The 21,442-nt window shown below is 40.0% G+C and overlaps 1 protein-coding gene across 3 annotated transcripts in view; it reads right to left on the reverse strand.

The window, feature by feature from the left end:
• Positions 1 to 21,442, reverse strand: part of PDE4D (phosphodiesterase 4D) — a 1,258,413-nt gene that overhangs the window by 728,803 nt on the left and 508,168 nt on the right. The window contains exon 1 of one of the 3 annotated variants that reach the window (XM_047729071.1): positions 20,438 to 21,025. The exons of the other annotated variants lie outside the window; for them this stretch is intronic. Coding sequence (XP_047585027.1) covers positions 20,438 to 20,703 — 266 coding nt within the window. The 5' untranslated portion in view covers positions 20,704 to 21,025. Of the gene's footprint in view, positions 1 to 20,437; positions 21,026 to 21,442 lie in introns of those variants that run through there. 3 annotated transcript variants of the gene reach the window in all.

Raw genomic sequence — 21,442 nt, forward strand, 5'->3', positions numbered from 1 at the left:
AGAGAATCCAAATACCAATTAATTTCTTTTCATTGAGCACAACAATTACTGTGCAGATTAGAATGCTCAACCATCTGACCTGGGGCTTTCTTTCTCATTAGAAAGTCCTATATAATAATGAAGACTATAATCAGAAGATGGCTTTGTGAAGACAGAACAAGAAAAATATACAGAGATAAATAGATGATCAATAAGATAAATTTGAAAGGTTATTAGTAAGATGATTAACATAGTTTTAATGTCTAATGTCATTCTGCTCACCAACAGTTCCTCTTTCAGACATTTGAAAAAGCACAGCCAACTGTTTCTTTTGTGATTGTCTTTTATGCCTACCCAAATTCTGATCAATCCTACCTTCTGATAGGCTTATAAATTCATCTCTTTAAAGTGTTGCATCTTGGCTCTGATAATTATAGTTTCATGTGTTAATTCACAGGAGAAAGAACTTATTTCTATATATTCCCTCCATTCTAAATGCAAACAGCATAGAACACTTTGGAGTTAATTACAACAGTATTAGTTCTCAACAAAACACAGCAGAAGAAACAACAAGGCAGAGCATATTCTTTAAGATTTCTATACTGGGGGGGTGCCTGGGTGGCTCAGTGGGTTAAAGCCTCTGCCTTCGGCTCAGGTCATGATCCCAGGGTCCTGGGATCGAGCCCCGCATCGGGCTCTCTGCTCAGCAGGGAGCCTGCTTCCCTCCTCTCTCTCTCTCTCTGCCTGCCTCTCTGCCTACTTGTGATCTCTGTCTGCCAAATAAATAAATAAAATCTTAAAAAAAAAATTTAAATTAAATTTAAAAAAAAAAAGATTTCTATACTGGGGCACCTGGGTGGCTCAATGGGTTAAAGACTCTGCCTACCGCTCAGGTCATGATTCCAGGGTCCAGGGATGGAGCCCCACATTGGGCTCTCTGCTCAGCAGGGAGCCTGCTTCCCTCCTCTCTCTCTCTCTCTGCCTGCCTCTTTGTCTACTTGTGAGCTCTCCCTGTCAAATAAATAAATAAATCTTTAAAAAAAAAAAAGATTTCTATACTGTAGTCCACAACTTTTGATCACTTTGCACAGTAACCTTCATTATTGCTAGGCATGACAGTGACCCAGTAGGTATAACAAGAAGCTGATGACCTTAACTTCCCAGGTGGCCCCTGGTATAAAGCTTGACTTTGATGTGCCTAAACAAGCAAAGTAAAGAATTTATGATGAGGTCTATTAGGATTGTAAAATCTTCTGAGGAGAAGCTGCCTAGAGCTTCCCTGCTTAAGAGATTTAAAAGCAGGCAGATCAAAGCCTGTGTCATTGAAAGTCCTTTGGCTGTCATGAGAAGAGGGGTAAAAATTGCAAACCCTTTCAGTTGTTTCCATTACTGTAATGACTTGGAATAGACTAGAATGACGAAAATGAAGGGTGAAGTTTAGGGTCATAATAACAGTAATCAAAGGTCATGTGTCACCGATACTGAATTTTTGTTTTGGACAACAAAGACAGTTTTTTATATTTTTTTCTGAATAGCTATGGTAACAGGTTTTATTTCTGAGTGCCTAGTTTCCTGTCTGTGGACGCAAGTATCTGAGTAATATGCCTATCCCAAACATTCATTAGGATATTGAGGATGAGTCAAAAAGCAAGATGGACAAATGCCAAAAGGTTCCATGCTAATAGTAAAAATCTGTTTATCCACTGAGTTGCCAAAGTGAACGTGGGGCAGGCAATAAGCGATGTCGTTACATCATAGTGCATGTCATCAGCTGGAGCATGTCATACTCTCTTTAATGAATACAGAGTTAGGATTATGTAGAAAGGAAGAGGCCAGAAATGCCTACATTTCTAGCATGCTAAGAAGGCAAGTCTGGGGGGGCGCCTGGGTGGCTCAGTGGGTTGGGCCGCTGCCTTCGGCTCAGGTCATGATCTCGGAGTCCTGGGATCGAGTCCCGCATCGGGCTCTCTGCTCGGCGGGGAGCCTGCTTCCCCCTCTCTCTCTGCCTGCCTCTCTGCCTGCCTCTCTGCCTGCTTGTGATCTCTCTCTGTCAAATAAATAAATAAAATCTTAAAAAAAAAAAAAAAAAAGAAGGCAAGTCTGGAATAGAGTGATTTTCTTCAGGATAACCAACTCCTTAGGAGTGAGTGACATATGGTTTCTAGGGGGAAAACTCTTGAGTAATGCTGATTATAATTCTGGGCTCTGTGGAACATTCCATTGACAGTGTATTTCTTACAATACTTCCCTTAAAATGCAGTCCTCTTCAAATTGATGCCATGCCTCTTTTAAATGGGCTACTCTGTATATTCCAAATGAACTTTTTCCAGTTAAGAACTGTGTTGATGTAAATCTACGTTGGCAAGAGCGTCATTAGAGTCAGCTGGGAGTGACAGGCATGTTCTAGCCAATTCTGGCCAGTGTGTTGAAATATACTTCCCAGGCTACAGGAGCAAATGTACAAAGCATGCCCACGTCTTCACAGGGGTGACGTGCGGATCAGCAAAGCCATGGCTCTGTCAGAACATAAAACACATACCGGGAGCATTTCTGGAAGAGAAGCCAATGAATCAATCACAGCAAGAGCTACATAATCCTCACAGGTTAAAAGGTGCCAGGGCTCACCCTTTCCCTTAGGGCAAGAAAAAAAAAAAAAGTTTGTACATGTTGCTTTGCAGGGCACACTCTTAAGACACAAAAGATCATATTTCTTAATAACAGCCAGCTAGCTCACACAATATAAATATGCAAGCAGGCAACACAAACCAACAATTCGAACTCCAAAGAGAAAGCTATCTATGTTCTATCCATTTCATATTTGTTCTGTTTACAGATAGGATCATGAAACCATTCCCGTATAAATGTTAAAATGTGGCATAGTCCTGCTTTCTTTTGGAAATATTTTATTGCCTATACAGAAAACCTATGTATTTAATAAAATCAGTATCATTATAATGACATGTATGAAGCACTGGGGCAAGTATACATATTTTTTTCAGAAATACTTGGCTCAGGGGTGCCTGGGTGGCTCAGTGGGTTAAAGCCTCTGCATTCGGCTCAGGTCATGATCCCGGGGTGCTGGGATCAAGCCCTGCATTGGGCTCTCTGCTCAGCAGGGAGCCTGCTTCCTCCTCTCTCTCTCTTTGCCTGCCTTTCTGCCAACTTGTGATCTCTGTCAAATAAATAAATAAAATGTTAAAAAAAAAAAAAGGAATATTTTGGTTCTTCAATCTCTAGTTGTAACATCATGCTGCATAAGAGGAATTTTTCTACCCAGTGCATGAACAAAATGGCAAGTTCATATTAGGAAATCTGCCCAGGGCCATACATCTGGAAACTAGCAATTTCCTACTTGCCTTTCAGCATCTTCTCTCACACCTCTCATCCCTCCAGCGTAAGTATATGGTAAGAGGTGGGAGGAACACAGCATTACTAGACAAAAAGCTGGAATGAAGACAGCCGGGTGGACCTGGCCAGCCCAGTTCCACTGCCTCTCCCTGCCATTTCTGTAAATAAGCTACAGGTGAATTAGTGAGCCTCAGTTATAAAAAAAAAAAACAGACCCAGGGGCACCTGGGTGGCTCAGTGGGTTAAAGCCTCTGCCTTCAGCTCAGGTCATGGTCCCAGGGTCCTGAGATCGAGCCCCATTATCAGGCTCTCTGCTCCATGGAGAGCCTGCTTCCTCCTCTCTCTCTATCTCCTCTGCCTACTTGTGATCTCTGTCTGTCAAATAAATAAATAAAAATCTTTTAAAAAATAAAAAATAAAAATATAAAAAAAGAAAAAACAGACCCAAAAGAATGGCCATCCCAGCTGATGAGTTGTGCTTTTCTAACTGCACAGCCTCCACTGAGATCCTTGTCTTTGACTCACACTCATCACCACAAGGACCCCAAGACTGCCAAGATATTGCTCATCACCAGTCTCTCATCCTCAGAGGCCCTGTAAACCCCCTCATCTGGTTTAAATCCCCAGCCCTCCCCCCAAACTCCAAACTCTCCACTGCTCCTACTCTGTCCTCAGTAAAATCCCCTGTATTCTCAACCTCTTCTCTGTGTCTGTCTCCTGCACCTTATTGTGTAATCAGTACTAGCTGCCCATTGACGATGCTGCTTTACTTCAGCCCCGAGTGGTGCCTTCTACATTTTTGTACCACGGCCCATAAAGGAGAAATGTTTTTCTTGCTCTTCTCTATTTCCAGAAAGTATCATGACCATTTTACTATTTAGTCTGCACCATCATTGTATCTCACCTGGATTCCTGCAATAATGTCTTAACTGGTTTCCCTATTTTTACCTCTTCCCCACATCTGTATTTGCCATACAGGAGCCTGGACAATTCTTACAAAACTCAAGACAGACTATGTCCCCCCTTAGGCAGATACTCCCATTGTTAATCCTCCTTTCTTTGATATACCACCCAGAAAAAAGATCTTCCCATATTGTCAAATCCTTTACTCCAGCCTCAAAACACTGCATGATCTAGCCCTCTTTGATCACTCTGCTCTCATTCTCTACAACATTCCCCTCCCTCAAACACACCATCATATCCTCCCTCAGGGCCTTTGCACACCTCATTTCTGCCTAAAATGGTCTTTCCCTAGATTATTGTATAATCACTTCCCTTCAATCTCTGCTCAAATGTCACCTTATAGAGTCCACCCCAAAAAGCTTATAGAAAACTCTATCCTCCAGCCCTGCTTTATTCTTTTTTTTTTCTTAAAGATTTTTATTTATTTGACAGAGAGAGATCGCAAGTAGGCAGAGAGGTAGGCAGAGAGAGAGGAAGGGAAGCAGGCTCCCTGCTGAGCAGAGAGCCCGATATGGGGCTTGATCCCAGGACCCTAAGATCATGACCTGAGCTGAAGGCAGAGGCTTTAACCCACTGAGCCACCCAGGTGCCCCTAGCCCTGCTTTATTCCTCTATGCTGTACTTATCATCCTCTGACCCACTGAAATATTTATTTGTATGTTGTCCCCCACACCCACATTAGAATACTGCTCCATAGGGGAAGAATTTTATCTTTTTGTTGTTGTTGTTGTTAGTGCTATATCCCTAGAAGAGTGACAGATACAAAGTAGACACTCAGAAATTATTTTTTTTTAAAGATTTTATTTATTTGACAGAGAGAGAGAGAGAGAGATCACAAGTAGGCAGAGAGGCAGGCAGAGAGAGAGAGGGGAGGAAGCAGGCTCCCTGCTGAGCAGAGAGCCCAATGAGGGGCTCGATCCCAGGACCTGGGATCATGACCTGAGCTGAAGGCAGAGGCCTTAACCCACTGAGCCACCCAGGCGCCCCCAGAAATTATTTTTTTGAATGGATGAAAGGATAGCAGGATATTCAGCTTCTGATTTTTACCCTGGTGAGCCAGTGTGGAAACAGATAAAATGTCTTCAGAGTAAGATGGTTTTCTGTACAGAGACCATCAGAACAGCTAGATGTGTTCTAAGTATTGCATTCTCTTGCAACTTAATGAAAACGCAGGCATAGTCCTTGTAAATAATGTCTCTGTTCTATGCACTGGAACTAAGTGCCACCAGTGGAATGGACACATCTGATTTGAATGGAAAGAAAATTGTGTATTCTGCTATTTCAGGAGGATTATCTTAGAAGGAATAGGATATTATCTAACTGAAAATAGTGTAGATTGGTCTAATTGCACTGACTCTCACATTCTAACTATTGAGAGTGTTCAGTGAACACACTTGAAGCTTAGCAAGCTTAGCATGGGGTAATAACTCAAAATGTCACTTCCCTTTATTTGGTTGGAGTGAAGCTGTTAAGGAAGATAAAATTGACTGTGTTTCATTTAAGCCTATAAATCACTGGTGTCTTTGTTTGTTAGAGAGAGAGAGAGGGAGGGAGACAGAGTATGCTAGATGATGTTCAAAACCTGATTCTAGCCTACCTTCCCCCGAGATACTCTGAGCTGGACTCAAACTCACACAAACCCCATGTAGTTCCCATTGAGATTCAGTTGTTCCTTTGACAAAAAGAATTCATCTCCTGCTATTTCTTCTCCTTCCATACTTCACTCCATTTCCTCCCTACTGAAATCTCCCAGGTTTTATGTTCATATCAAATTCCTTTCTAGGCCTCATTTTTCCCTTTTAAAAATATGATAATTAGGTGAACATTGTGGGAAGGGAAAAAGAAGAGGAGAGAGAGGGAGACAAACCATTAAAATAAGGTATTCTAGGGGCGCCTTCAGCTCAGGTCATGATCTCAGGGTCCTGGGATCGAGCCCCTCATCAGGCTCTCTGCTCAGCAGGGGATCTGCTTCCCTTCCCCCTCTCTCTGCCCGCCTCTCTGTCTACTTGCGATCTCTCTCTCTGTGTCAAAGAAATAAATAAAATCTTAAAAAAAAAAAGGTATTCTTAATGATAGGGAACAAACTGAGGGTGGCTGGAGGGGAGGTGGCAGGGATGGACTAGATGGTGATGGGTATGAAGGAGGGTGCTTGTTGTGATGGGCGCTGAGTGTTGTATGTAAGTAAAGAATCAGTAAATTTTACTCCTGAAACCAATACTACACTAAATGTTAACTAGAATTTAATAAAAATTTGGAAGAAAAGAAGGCAAATAAATCAATTCTACCTAATTCAATTATAGTGATGATTAATTAAATAATCTAACAAAATGCTCAGGCCCTTCTTTGTGACCATACCATTTCATACTCCATCTCAAATCTCAAGGGAGTCCCACTTCCAGAAACAAATCTCTGCCTCCTAAAAACTCCTTCCACTCTTTGCAGTTATGGCTGCTGTTTCAGTTACTTGAGTAATCACATTCTATGCCCCATCAGATCATAATTCTTGAGAGCAAAGACAATGCCCTAATAGCATCCCATACAATGATTTTCAGGGGGTAGACACAGTTTGTGAGGTGATCAAACTTCCAGATTTCAAGAGGTTCAGATTACCCATAGTGTCCCACCAATACTATTTTCACATTATGCTTGATTAGCACTTTATTCTGTTCAAAGATTTTTTTTATTAAGTTTATCATTTGAACTTTTGAACGATTTTATGAATAGTTCCATTTTTCAGATGAACTTAAAGGTAGCCTGTAGAGTATAAAAGATGCGTCTAAGAGCTCACAGTAAGTGAGGAGCAAAGCTGGACCAGACAGTATGTTTCCAGACATATTTCTGTGTCATAAGACTGTACTAGCTAGGGACACAGTGAATGAAGCGGAACTCATTTCTCCCTTCATAAAGCTTATTCTCTAGATCAGTGGTTCTTAACTAAGCACAATTTGCATCCACCCACTCTGGGGAATATTTGACAATGTTTGGAAGCCTTTAGGATTTTCATAATAGGATGGGATTACTGACATCTCATGGATAGTGGTCGGGTGCTCCCAACATCCTACAATACACAGGATAGCCCCCATAACAAAGCATTATTTAGATCCAAATGTCAGCAGTGGCAATGCTGAGAAACCCTTCTCAAGACTCAGCTCCAGAATAAATGCTGTGAAGTAGCCACAGGAACCAATACCAGATAAGGTTTGTAGAGACAGGTTTGGAACAGATGATATAGACTTAGATGCCAAGTAGAGGACTCTGAACTGTATCTTGCAGACCAGGGATTGGTAAAATATGGCCCAGTGGGCCAAATCCAGCCTCCTATAATTTTTTGTAACTAGTTTCATTGAGATAACAATTTTATGTCTTGGGCTGCTTTGGCACTACAGTGACATAACTGAGTAGATGCCACAGAGGCCGTGGCCCATAAAGCTTGAGACATTTACTCTCTGGCCCTTTACAGAAAAACATCAGCTTACCCCCACCATAGATAGCGGGAAGAGACGGCAGAACTTGGAGGTAATTAAGGAGACAGGACAGGTAGCAGATCCTCAGAGGGAAGGGACTGGTGGCACAAAGATAGTTAGGATGTTTTTGAACTAGCCCAAACATAAGGCTGATGCTAAAACAGATAGTGGTATCAGGAAAAAACAGAAAAGCAAGCAATATCAGATGAACTAATCTATAGGCCTAGCCAAAGAAAGGGCAAAAGAGAAGTCAAACATGACTGAGAAAGCAGTGGTTCTAGGAACAGAAATAGAAAAACCAGAAGTGGGGAAACAGTGAGCTCAGTTTTTCACATTATATCTGAGGTGAGAGTAGAGCTCCCAAGTGGAAATGTCCAGAAGCGACACACAGATCTTGAGCCAGGCTTAAGAGTTGGGTTTTGTTGGGGCGCCTGGGTGGCTCAGTGGGTTAAGCCGCTGCCTTCGGCTCAGGTCATGATCTCAGGGTCCTGGGATCGAGTCCCACATCGGGCTCTCTGCTCAGCAGGAAGCCTGCTTCCCTCTCTCTCTCTCTCTCTGCCTTCCTCTCCGTCTGCTTGTGATCTCTCTCTGTCAAATAAATAAATAAAAAATCTTTAAAAAAAAAAAAAGAGTTGGGTTTTGTCATATTTTAAATGAAGCTAGCAACTGGTGCTGGGGCAGACTTCAGGTGGACGGTGCAGGGAACATGCTGAAATGAGGCCAAAGGGCTAATTACATAATGGGAGGGCACTTCAATTTAATGTGCTGGAAATGAAGTCAATGAGGGAGGAGAAGAGAGATCTCAGAGAAATAAGAGTTAAACCAGTGAATAAGAGTGTTTCAAGGAGGGGTCAGCAATAGTATCAAATGCTAATAGCATACTGTCATTGCTGATGCTGAGCATATCAGTAAGTGATTTTAAATGCAAAGGCAAAACTGCTTTTAATTTATGCATGCACTTGTTCCACTGTGAAGAAAACCCTCAAGATGAAGGGAAGATAATGCTCCTCCTTACTTTACAGTTGGTGCACTGTTGACTTTCACTTTTGACTCCAAAGCATATCAGTCTTCTGGAGTCTCTATAGTGTAAAAAGAGAAGAAGGTGACCAATGGGAGATGTTCCTCTAAGAAAAGTCTGTCAAATGATGGTTCCAGCGTCACTCGTAGAACTGTCCACAGATGTGACTTCTGGGGCCCCAGCTGAGATCTGCTGTGGGTGCAAAGCCAGTTCCATAGACATGACCACATAGACATCTGTGTAAGGACCACACTCTCCAAAGGGCCCTGTGCTGGACTGAAGGCTCTGTTTTTGCGGTCAGGAAATTCCTCACACTCCTTTGAGCAAGTGTTTCTGTATTTTTACTTTACATTGGGCCTTGTGAATTACAAAGCCTGTCCTATGCGGGAGTTTGAATCTAGAATTAAGTAAATTCTTCAGAAGATTACAGAGGTACAGAAAAATCAGACCCCTCACTTGCTCAGCTTTCACTTATTTGTATGGTGATCCTACACTCTTAAAATGTTCATGTTGGTGCTCTTTGGCTTGAAAGCTGCCATTAGAGGGTACACATTTTTCATGGACCAGTTCTACATTTATTTACATCTGTGTAGCTACCAGGTAGGTAGTAAGTAGAGGACAGTGGTAAAACAGGGTAACAACAGCTCACGTTCCACTTCAGAATTGGAATTACACAGTCCAAATTCAGTGTGTTTACTTTCAACTGAGCAATTCAGATGTGAAAAGTCTGTAAGGACCAATGTCCTTCTTCCAACAGTGGAAGTCCCAGTGGTTCAAGAATCACCAGGCTAGTGTATTATAAGGTCTAATGTTGCACCAGGATGGTTTTTAGGCATAGGTGCTATGGTTTAGTGATTTTTTTTTTCTTTTAAGATTTTATTTATTTATTTGACAGAGAGAGAGATCACAAGTAGGCAGAGAGAAGCAGAGAGAGGAAGGGAAGCAGGCTCCCTGCCCAGCAGAGAGCCCGATGTGGGGCTCGATCCCAGGACCCTGGGATCATGACCCGAGCTGAAGGCAGAGGCTTCAACCCACTGAGCCACCCAGGCGCCCCAGTTTAGTGAATTTTTAAGTGCTGAACTAAATGATGAGAAGGTTATTTCCTTTCCAAATCTCTTTCTGTCATTCTTACTGTCTTAAGGAAAAAGGCTTAACTGGTCTTTCACATCTCTGTATTACTTGCTAACTACCATTTTAAACAGAGAGCAGACTTCAGGCTCAGAACCTTCAGCCGGTCATAGAATCCTGCTACACTTGAATCTGTACAATCTTTCTTACCTGTATTTGTTTCAGTGATCTTCTATGCATGATAAATGACACAGGTTTCCAATTTACAGTAATGTTACAAAGCTTCTTTCCTAAACATATAGACCTTTAAATAAAAGTGTAAGTCCATTATAAAAATTAAATGTAAAACAGTGCAAATGATTCATGGATGGACCTTAAACTAGAAAGGTGATACAGGAATGATCACACTATTAATGATATTGCTATTGTTATTAATAAGAAGGCTTTATTAAAGGAAGCCAGGTCCTATTCAGAAGAGAGCCACATCATTCAACCTTGTGCGTCATCAGCCTCCTATTCATATATGGCTTAGTTATTACTACCCATAAATCATATGTTGTTCTCTTTGGCACTCACTCAATAGAGAGTCATAAAAAAAAATCACGCTGCAGAGAATAAAGCAAAGAAAACAAATACTATAAACCTAAAGAAGGTAAATAAGCAGAAATGATAATCTAAGTATCCTTATCAATCAGAAAGTTGCTTACTTCCAAAGACCAACAGTACACACTCATCATATGTAAACATAAATATGAAATCAGTCCTATATGAAAAAAAACACATACCCTATTAATAACAATATACAGAGGAAACCACTTTATTTTAATAATGGCTAATTTGATCAGAGAGCTACTCATAAGGGTAATGGAAAGGAAATTTGGTTGGTTTGAAATTACCACAATGTAAAAATAAATATAGACTGAACTATAGAGAAAATATTTACATTAAAATAACATTTCTATGCTAAATATATTCAGAAAGGTTTCCTATTATTCAATTTTACTTATTCTGAAGATCTACTTTGGAGAACTGATGCTTAGTTTCTGCCAGTTCAAAGTTTCTCTAAATTGTCATCCTAAAAAAGGAACTATAAAAGGTGTTTTTTTTCTTTTTTTTTTTTAAACTTCTCCTCAGAATCTTGACATCTCCTTTATAAGCTTAGGTCTTGGTGTATAATTTAACCACTATGAATTCTAAGAGATAAGGATTAGTCATTAGAGCTTTACAAGCTATTCAGTAATTTCCTAAGAATCACAAATATATTTATGTAAGTTTATTGTCTTTATAAATACAACAGGCATAATTTACTTTCAAAATGTAAACTAAATATTGTTAAAATGCATATACTTGACAAATTTGAGACACTCTTACATACTAATTCATACATATATACCACAGTTAAATTAAACCAGTCTAGTGTGTGCAAACCCAGAATACACACACACACACACATACACCCACAGGCACAAACTCATGGTGACAAAGTCCATATAAATGGTTAATCATTGAGTTTGAAATTTCTTTCCACTAGAGCATTCAAATACCACATTACCAGGACTTTAAGGCTGGAAGAGTATGGATCTCCCTGGCAGGTTAGCATAAGAGGCACAATAATGGAAGAGATGTTTCTCAATTAAACAACAAATATTTACTAAATGAGTATTATACAGGTGTCACTTGGCACTCTAGATGGATACAGAGATTGCCACATTTTAGGAACTAATAGTTCAGCTATACAGGCAAATTGCACCCATGAAATAGAAGATAGCAGAAGATATAAAATGACAAACAAATAGCAAGGTGTTGTGCTCTCCGAGTTCAAAGACAGGTATCACCAAATGAAGTCAGGCAATTTGGCCCTGTATACACTGGCTCACAAACACCCAAAGTCAGGCCACTGATTCCCAATGTTCTCACTCCTTTTCTTTCATTAAACCTTACATTTTCAAATGATGTCCTGACCCGAAGAAGACAATCTCAGAACTGTCACTTGAAAGAGGAAAGACAGCATTTATTTCTGGCCCCAGAGACAGTTCTATTCAAAAGGCAGGTATCTTGTTAAGTCAAGGGGACGAGCCCATAACGAAGGGATCTGGAATGAAGGCTGGCAGACGAACAGAAGGAGATTGTTTTGAGATACGATGGGCTTTGGTCCTCCTATCCACCTATCTGGTTATCCGGTCGTTCGCAGCCGGCCTGTGAGTCAGGCCGGCTCCGGTTACCAAGCAGTTTGCTGCTCTGTTGCTTAGTGACTTGAGCCTGCAGACCATCATTTCCAGCTGGCTCTTCTGGAACTAAACATTAATAGATTTTTGAGTTGATCGATTTAGAGCCCAAGCCTTCCTTGCCTTTTCCTCTGAATCATTGAAAATAAAATTATTCTGATTGGTTTTATTTTTATGCCAGTCTTATTTTAAAAACTACTCTGAATCAGAATACTTTCTATTGACTCTGAAGCCCTCCTTCACCAAAGACATATATTTCTCCTGTACATACATTCACTTTCATAATTATAGTTTTTTTGTTTTGTTTTTTAAGATTTTATTTTATTTATTTGACAGACAGAGTAGTAGACAGACAAAGTAGACAGAGAGGCAGGCAGAGAGAGAGGAAGGGAAGCAGGCTCCCTGCTTCACAGAGAGCCCGATGTGGGGCTCGATCCCAGGACCCTGGGATCATGACCTGAGCCGAAGGCAGAGGCTTTAACCCGCTGAGCCACCCAGGCGCCCCCATTCACTTTCATAATAAAAAGAACAACTACATTCTACAAGCTACATGTGTAGCTTGTAGAATAATAAAATAAACTGAGATTCTACACCAAGAATGAATTCTGCCCCTGCCCTTCTGTGAACTTCACCACTATTCTGGTAAAGTCACTGAACACTCATTGTTTTTGCCTCAATATACATTCAAGGTAGAGACATAAATGTCAATGTGACTCTTAGCTCAAGGGTTGCTTTGCTGAAAGAATGCAGGATAGAAAGTTAGACAGAGGGGCGCCTGGGTGGCTCAGTGGGTTAAGCCGCTGCCTTCGGCTCAGGTCATGATCTCAGGGTCCTGGGATCGAGGCCCGCATCGGGCTCTCTGCTCAGCAGGGAGCCTGCTTCCCTCTCTCTCTCTCTCTCTCTGCCTGCCTCTCCGTCTACTTGTGATCTCTCTCTGTCAAATAAATAAATAAAATCTTAAAAAAAAAAAAAAAAAAGAAAGTTAGACAGACCTTTGTTCAAGTTTGAACTCAACTTACTTCATGGCTTCAGAGCTACATGATCTTGGTTATACAAAAATGTTTGTGGACCCTAGCATCTGCATATGGAAAATACAGCTAATGATACTTAAATTCAATTCTTGTTTGTTTTGAAGGCCAATGTACATAAAGAACCTGACGCTGGGGGCGCCTGGGTGGCTCAGTGGGTTAAAGCCTCTGCCTTTGGTCCAGGTCATAATCCCAGGGTCCTGGGATGGAGCCCCGCATCAGGCTCTCTGCTCAGCAGGGAGCCTGCTTCCCCCTCTCTCTCTGCCTGCCTCTTTGCCTACTTGTGATTTCTGCCAAATAAATAAAAATAAAATCTTAAAAAAAAAAAAAAAAAGAACCTGACGCTGAGCTGGAACGATATCATTAAGGGCTATGTTATAATAAATCTAAGATTATAAGCTATGTTATTATGAACCTAAAGTTTTTATTCCAAAATGAAGTTGGATGATTCTTCTCATTTCAACTGACGATCTCATTTTGTGAATAAGTACTTCATGTGAAACAGAGAGCATTTATGCCTTTAACATGAAAGATAAAATGATTTTTTTCTATTTTATATATCCAGAAGAGGCTGATACATTGAAATGGTATATAATTGAAGATGCCATAAAAGAAAATTTTAATTAGATTTTTTATTATTATCTATAGATTTCCATATTTCCTACCTAAAATCATGGCTTCTAGATTGTATCTTAGAGTGAATACCAACTGATTTTCATTCTGAAAGCCCTACAGCCTTTTAATGAGTCACAGAATTATTAAAGAATTCTGTCCCTCTTTTCACCCATGTGGCGTCTACCTCACTCACAACACCAAGCTGGAACTTGTTTTTAATTACTTATCTTAAATGTACCATAGTTTGTTATCACTTTGTAAATTTAATTAGTCAATTTTTTTACTTGTAAATATCAAATGCCTTTATAACCATATGACTTTTAAATAGAGACTCTACAATTGAAAAAGGTTGAGTAACTAAGGTCAACTATAAGTGGCCAGAGGAGCTAGAAATAGAGGGCTTCAACTAAAGTGATCACAGTTTTAAAAACATGATTTCTTTTCAAAAGCAAATCCATTAAAAAAACAATGACATAATTTTGCTACACTGGTGATAATAAAACTTCTTTCTGAAACTGCTACTTGAAGAATAATTTTAGCAACTTCCGGTCTAAAAAAAACATAAAAAGTGCTGGAGCTCATTTAAGTACCTAACCTCACAGGAACTTGTTACTTATAAGGATATATATACAAAGAGTGACTGTGAAAATTAAAACCATGATTGAAAAATAATTTTAATGAACTCTGAGATTCAATTCTTTTCTTCTCAATTCAACACTTTTGCCAAGTTTACAAAAAAGATTGTTTTTGCTAAAGGTATATTTACCATTAGTAGAAATGGCTTCAGCTGGTGTAGACGTGCTTCATGTGTTCTCTCTTGATTTGATATAAATGTCAAAAGTCACAGAAAGTACATAGGTGTAATAAACTGCCAGGTCATTTCAGCATTTTCTTCATTTTGCCTCAGCAACCATTTGTTAAAGTTTTTTCTTTGTAATTTCTTAAATATTGCAAGCCAATTGGCAACTTCTTTAAGACGAATATCCTCCTGGGGTGTTCTGATTTGTAGGAAAGGCGAATCAACCTTTTAAAAGCTACAGACACCCTTAACTTCCAGTGCCCCCAAGATTTCCGCTGAAAATAGACAGCCAATTACACCAGGGACACAGCTAAAGATTCAGCCAAGTGACCCCACCCAACATGCCTGCAGTACTTCCTGTTGTGCTCCCCAGATAATTTCCCCAGAAACTTCCTTCCCACCTCCTGGTATCACACTATACCCACAGCTCACCTCTGGGTTCTCAGCTCCTCAGAAAACACTAGCAATGCCTGTCTCTGGATATTTGTACCATAAAGGACAGAGAAAAGATCACCTTAAAGTTACATAGGGCAAATACAGGAGAACTAGAACAAGGGAGAGAGTCCTCCAATACCATCAATAACACTGGCTTTGAAAACCTACTCATGTGCCCGTGTGTGCATGTGTGTGTGCATGCTACAAACTCTCTAAATGGCTAGATTACTCCTTTATAGATAGGGAAGGGTTTTTTCCTCCCTTCTGTAATTTGAAGAAAATTTATAGTATATTTCTCTTTTAATAACCATAAAAACAAGTACAGTTGCTGAAGAAATTATGACTCAAGAAAGCAAATGTTTACTTTTAAACATGAACAGTTTTATATCTAATGCCAAAGCCAGATAAAGAGAAATCTATAATAAATAAAAATATGGCCAAAAGCACTTATCTAGCTCCCTAAAAATCTTTAAATTACCTAAAAGTCTCCTGCAAGAGGCCTTTCAAAAATATATCTAAAGAAATTATTTTGTTAAGGATGTTACTAACTGGTTCTTCTACCTTTAAATGTTATAACTAAAAACACACATGTATACACAAAATTTGTGAGGGTAAGGCATACAACGAATATTACCTAAGATACCAACCTACCCGGAGAAACCTTAATCCCTAATTTTACTTATATACCCTCTAGAACACTTTTCTTCATTCACAGTGTACATTAAAAAGAAAACCTGAAAAACAAAGATTTTCCTGACTATCTGATTTTCCTGAAGTAAACTTATATTGGAAATTATGTTTTCTTCGCCAGAGATCACGGCTGACTTTGGAGTTCTCGACATCTAGAGGGAATTCCTTACTCAGATGAAAGCAGAGTCCTGTCTATAATCACTAGACTAGAAGGAACTAAATATTAAGTAAAAATGATAAAACAGAGTGGTAAAAAGCACAGACATAGAGGGTTCTAGTTTAACACACAGTACAAGACCAAAAAAAACAAAAAACCCCAAACCCAAAAAAACACTGTTCAATAAACATTAGCTAGTGATGTAATTATTATGAATAATCATTGAAAGAACTGCTATAGATTCTGAAGAAGCGGCAGATTATTTTCATTTGGGGGAACAGGAGGAAGCTCTCAGGAATCAAAGAGATTTGAATGACATGTGGAATGGGGTAGGAAGGGGAGAGGCGTCAAGTTCTATGGTTCCACCTCAGGAATATATCTCTTCTCTGTCTTCTTTTCCATAGTCATGAAACTGACATACACCTATTATTCTTGCAAACTCTTGGTCTCTTTGCATATTTTCTCTTTAGCCCAATCCATTCACAAACAACTGATGAGATAATCATCAAGTGATCCTGAAGATCCAGGCAGACCAAGGCTGGAATAATAGACATGTATTACATGTAATAAGGAAAATATTTACTTACAATGACACTCATTCAATGTAGATCCCTGTACAGTACACTGTAATCTACACATACTATACTTAATAAAACCACAACACCTAAAAGATACTTTACTAGTCCCAGGAAACTGGGTAATGGAAAAATGAGGCATTATGACAAGTAACTTGTTTAAAATCATACAACTTGTAAATGGGAAGTAAGAATTAAAACTCAGGTAGGCTAGCTTTTGCTTAGGTGCTCTCCGCATAAGTCACACAACACCTGAAGCATTGTGTCAACTCAGTATGCTACTCTTGAAAAGGGTCATGAAAATCCAAATGAATTTTGGATAAGAATAACCACAATCAACCTGGTAAATATAGTACAATAAAGGTGGAATGTGTTAGGATGTTTAGTTAAGAGAACAATTTGTTTAAGAGAAAAAAAAAAACCTGTTAACACTGAAAATATTGATTAATGGGTGTATGAGGAATAATTGAACAAGGTCCTGGCTTTCTAGCAGGTTACTCCATGCCTCTTACCTTAAGGACTACATTAAGGAGAGAAGAGAGATTCAGGCTGTGTGGTTTTCAAAGCAGATCCTGGACCCAAGCATAACAATTACAGGGAAGGAGATTTCAACTGTATATTGGCAAGGACATCCTAATCAATAGACTTGCCAACAAATAGAATTTCTCTGTAAGACTCTCATCCAGGAAGTGTGCAGAGATGTTAAAGGGCTGGTCATCATAAATGTTATTCCATGAATTCAACTATGGTATAAAGGGTAAGGCAGGTGGCGATAATGTTCTGTGATTGAAATGGGCTAGCTATTCACCCAATCTGTTTGATCTTGTTCCTGGAAATGGCTGAAAATATGTCCCATCGTCCTTTGCAGTTTGATGTGACCATTGAGCTGAGTTCTAACCAAGGAATAAGTGATATGTGTATTTCTAGGCCTGCCTCATAAAAACTCACACATTTCATCTTCCCATTCTTTTCCCCTGATTCCACTGAGCATGGTATCCTTAAAAATCATGTGTCATGGGCGCCTGGGTGGCTCAGTAGGTTAAGCCACTGCCTTCGGCTCAGGTCATGATCTCGGGGTCCTGGGATCGAGTCCCACATCGGGCTCTCTGCTCAGCAGGAAGCCTGCTTCCCTCTCTCTCTCTCTCTCCCTGCCTCTCCATCTACTTGTGATCTCTCTCTGTCAAATAAATAAATAAAATCTTTAAAAAAAAAAAAATCATGTGTCATAAATAGTGGAGCTACAAGGTGGTAGGATCCCAGGTTGCTGAAACACTCTAGGGTAGCATACATGCCCCTGAGAAGCAGCAGCAGATGAAACCATTTAGGGTGTCAATCCACTAAGATTTGGAGAGTATGTTGTAGAGCAACATGATTACCTTACTTAAATGCCTTCCAATGGGATTTATTTTTTCAACTAGAGGGCAAATTATTTCAAACCAAAGAACAGCTCTTACTCAGTTCTGTAATCAGTATGTACAAATTAAACACTTTCACCTTAATAAACTTAAAAATATTGGAAGGACAGGAATAACAGGCACAGTAACCAACATTCTGAGGTAAACATATAAGGCATGTATTTAAATGGCTCATCATCTAATTTAGGAGGAGCAAAGGATTTGAATGTGGTAGTGGTAGCAGCAGTTTAGGTAGCAAAAAATGTAAATACATCAAAACAGTTTGGAATTTTTTTTTTTTAATTCTGCATAGTGTTTAGTCAAAGTTATGAAAGCACAGATAGAATAATATTTGGGTTTTTTTTTAAAGATTTTATTTATTTTTGTCAGAGAGAGAGAGAACAAGTAGGCAGAGAGGCAGGCAGAGGCAGAGAGAGAAGCAGGCTCCCTGCAAGGAGCCCCATGCGGGACTTGATCCCAGGATCACGACCCAAGCCAAAGGCAGCTGCTTAACCAACTGAGCCACCCAGGCGTCCCTAGAATAATATTTGCTAAAAGATACCTATAGATATTACAAAAGTCTTGGGGATCATTGAACCAACATGAGGATGTGAGGTACTCTTTCCAACTCCCTTGCTGGATGCTTTTAGGCCACAAAAGATAGGAGGATCATCCGGAGTTACTGAGAACGATATTATGATTTTTATTTTCCATTTCCATTGCTCTTTTGATGCTTCCCTGATCTAACTGAGACATGATATACTAAAATAAAATATCGTCAGAAAATTGTGCTCTTGGTGTTTCCCCAAACAGCACCAGAAAAGGAAGTGCCAGAAATTTCAGAAGAAAGCCTATCTTCATGAGATTTCCTGCCTTCCTTACATCTCAATATGTCTAAATAGTTCAGATAACCTTCAGATGAACTCTGGGTTGCTTCACTCAGTTGGAAGTCAAGCAACCGAGCTGAGGCTTACCTATTCAACAATGAGTACAATTTAGGAAGTGTAATTTTAAAAAAGTATCTCAACCAAAAGGGACATTGGATATCAAAATTCTGATATCTTCATAAACCAGAGTCAGCTTTCCTGCTCTGGCACCCTACTCTGGCCTGATTTATAAAATATGCATAAAACAAATTCACCCATTATAAAGAAGATAACAATATCCATGCGGAAAATAAATGAGCAGCTTTCCTGCTCTGGTCTGAAGCCATCACTCTCCCTCAGAGCATCTCCCAGGGTTTAACTATGTCTTTTACCCCATACTTAACCTCTAATTTTTCAACAATACCTTATTCAGAGAAAAGTGACTTTTCCAGAATTTCTTTTTTAAGCTTGGATAATGCATGGTTTTTCTTACCTCCCATATGAGCATTTTATCTAAATAACACAGAAATGCCATCTAGTTAAAATCCTGGAGGAAATAAGAACACTTCTCCAGTGAGAGTTCTAGCTATTTGAAATTAAAATTCTGAGGCTGGACATTTCTTTGGGTGGGATATGTATTTCCTTTGTCATCTATTTATATCTACGATGTTAATACAGTCCAGGGTTTGGCCATGTTGCTAGTTTAGATTTTGACTCTCTCTCCTTCTTGCTGCCTTTTTCCTAGAAGTCTTATTTCTGATTTATTTATTTCTTTGATTTGCTTTGCCATTTCTGGCATGATCTTTGGTTTTCTATTGAAAAAATGTGTAAAAAAATCAATTTCCCAACTACCAGGTTCATTATTTTTTTGTTTCAGCTGTTTTCTTTCTCATAATATTCATTTTACCAAAATGTGCAGGTAGTGTATAGAACCTACTGCTACCTAAAATAAGCCAAATATGTATCACAGAAACCCCCCCCCACCATCATAGCTTAGAATTGCCTCTCCTCAGGCAAAACACTATAATGAGCTTAGACAATAGTAAATTTTAATATTTGCTTTTATAAAAGCAGGAAAATATCAGGACTCATCTAAAAAACTAGGTGAAAAATATGCATAAAAATTCACCCATTATAAAAAAGGTAACAACATTCACGAAGAAAATAAAAATACTGACAAAACACAGAATCCAAAAATCAAAGAACAAAACAATATTACCAAGTAACAGCCAGAAATTTCCTGCACAGAATTCCTAAACCCTTTCTTCTTTCCATTGGAAAGACATGTTTGAGTTTATAAATACATTAAAGTCAGTGGCAAAGGAGGGGCTTGAGGGGGCACACCATTATACACACAGCACACACTCTCTCCACACACATCTCTGTTCAACTGGGTGTTATGCAGAAAGGAGAGCAAACTGATTTTCCTCCTCTCCTTTCTGGTCCTTTCTTTCCTAAGTAGTTACAGGACCTGGCAGGGATATTAGCTTAAGAAATCAAAGAAACGCCACCACATCGGTATGGGAGTAAAACTGCATTCTTATTTGACATCTGGAATCCAATTTTCCTGTAGGAACTTGCAATAGGAATTGAACTTTGGGAACCACCCACTTCAAGGATTCCCAGTCTAAAGGATTGCTGCTTTGACTAGGACAACTGTGGGATCCCTTGGTAAGGTACAAGACTTCCCATAAATCACAGGTGAGGAATGATGAGAGTCCTCCCTCCCCACCCCCAAAAGCGAAAGGGCGGGAGGCTCACAGATCACCCAGGGGTAACCGCAACCAATTCCGGTCAGCCTCGCAAACCTTACCACGTATGTGCCACCGTGAAACGCCGCTGTTTAGGGATGTTGCTGCTGAGAAGCATCCTCCGCAGGAGCCTGGGGGAATTTCTCGGAGAAATCACTGGAGAGAGCTTAGGAGAAACCGATTTCCGGGCTGGCTTGGACTTCTCCTGCTGCAACAGGTTTTCCCGCAAGGATTTCACAAGGTCCTCATTCAGCCAGGGGTTTGGACAATGCGGATTATCCACTTCAGGTACTGTTAAGGTGTCCGGGCTTGTCGTCTGCTGAGCCATTTTCCGGGTCAACTCTGTACAGTTGGCGACAATCCAGGGCAACGTGGTTCCCTGGCGTCTTTCCAGTGGCGGCTTCTCTGAGAGTCCGGGGAAACGTCCAGAGAAGCAGGTCCGATCCAGCTGTTGTTAGTTCATTTGGTCGCCTGCCTCAGTCTCTCCGTGAAGGTGGGGCTGGGTGTAGACGAGAAGAGCGCACTCCTCAGCGGAAGCCTGTTAAACGTCACCCCTCCTCTGCCGATCCCCTGCCAAAGATCACTGACGAGCTAGCAGGGCAGGGGAATATGGAGGGAAGCCTCTGCGTTAGCCTGGCTTTGTCAGCGCTACAAAGCAGCCTGTTAAACTATTGGAACTAATGCGCCGCAGCTGCTCCAGTGACTTCTGCTTATGTACATAAAAAGTCCTGGGGGGAGGGCTTAACCATCAGATGCCTGCTGCTTGGCTGTTTGGCTAGTCTTTCCATTTGCTTATTCCTGAATCCAAAGGAAAGAAAAACTTTGAACTTGACCTTCCTCTCCCGCAAGGGTTATTTATCTGCGGTCAGTCCCCGTTCATAAAAGAAAATTGCTAGTCCTTTGCTTTTTATAAGGGAAGAATAAACAAGCACTAGCTAGATAAGGAGGAATACTTCCCTGTTTGCTAAATTCAATCTGATGCACCTTATAAGACAAATCCCAAGGAAATAAAATGGACTCTTTTTTTTTTCTTGTTAGAAACTAAAACAAAAGGTTTTAAAATACCA

Source organism: Lutra lutra, chromosome 5 (assembly GCF_902655055.1).
Source record: "Lutra lutra chromosome 5, mLutLut1.2, whole genome shotgun sequence".
Lineage (NCBI taxonomy): Eukaryota > Metazoa > Chordata > Mammalia > Carnivora > Mustelidae > Lutra > Lutra lutra.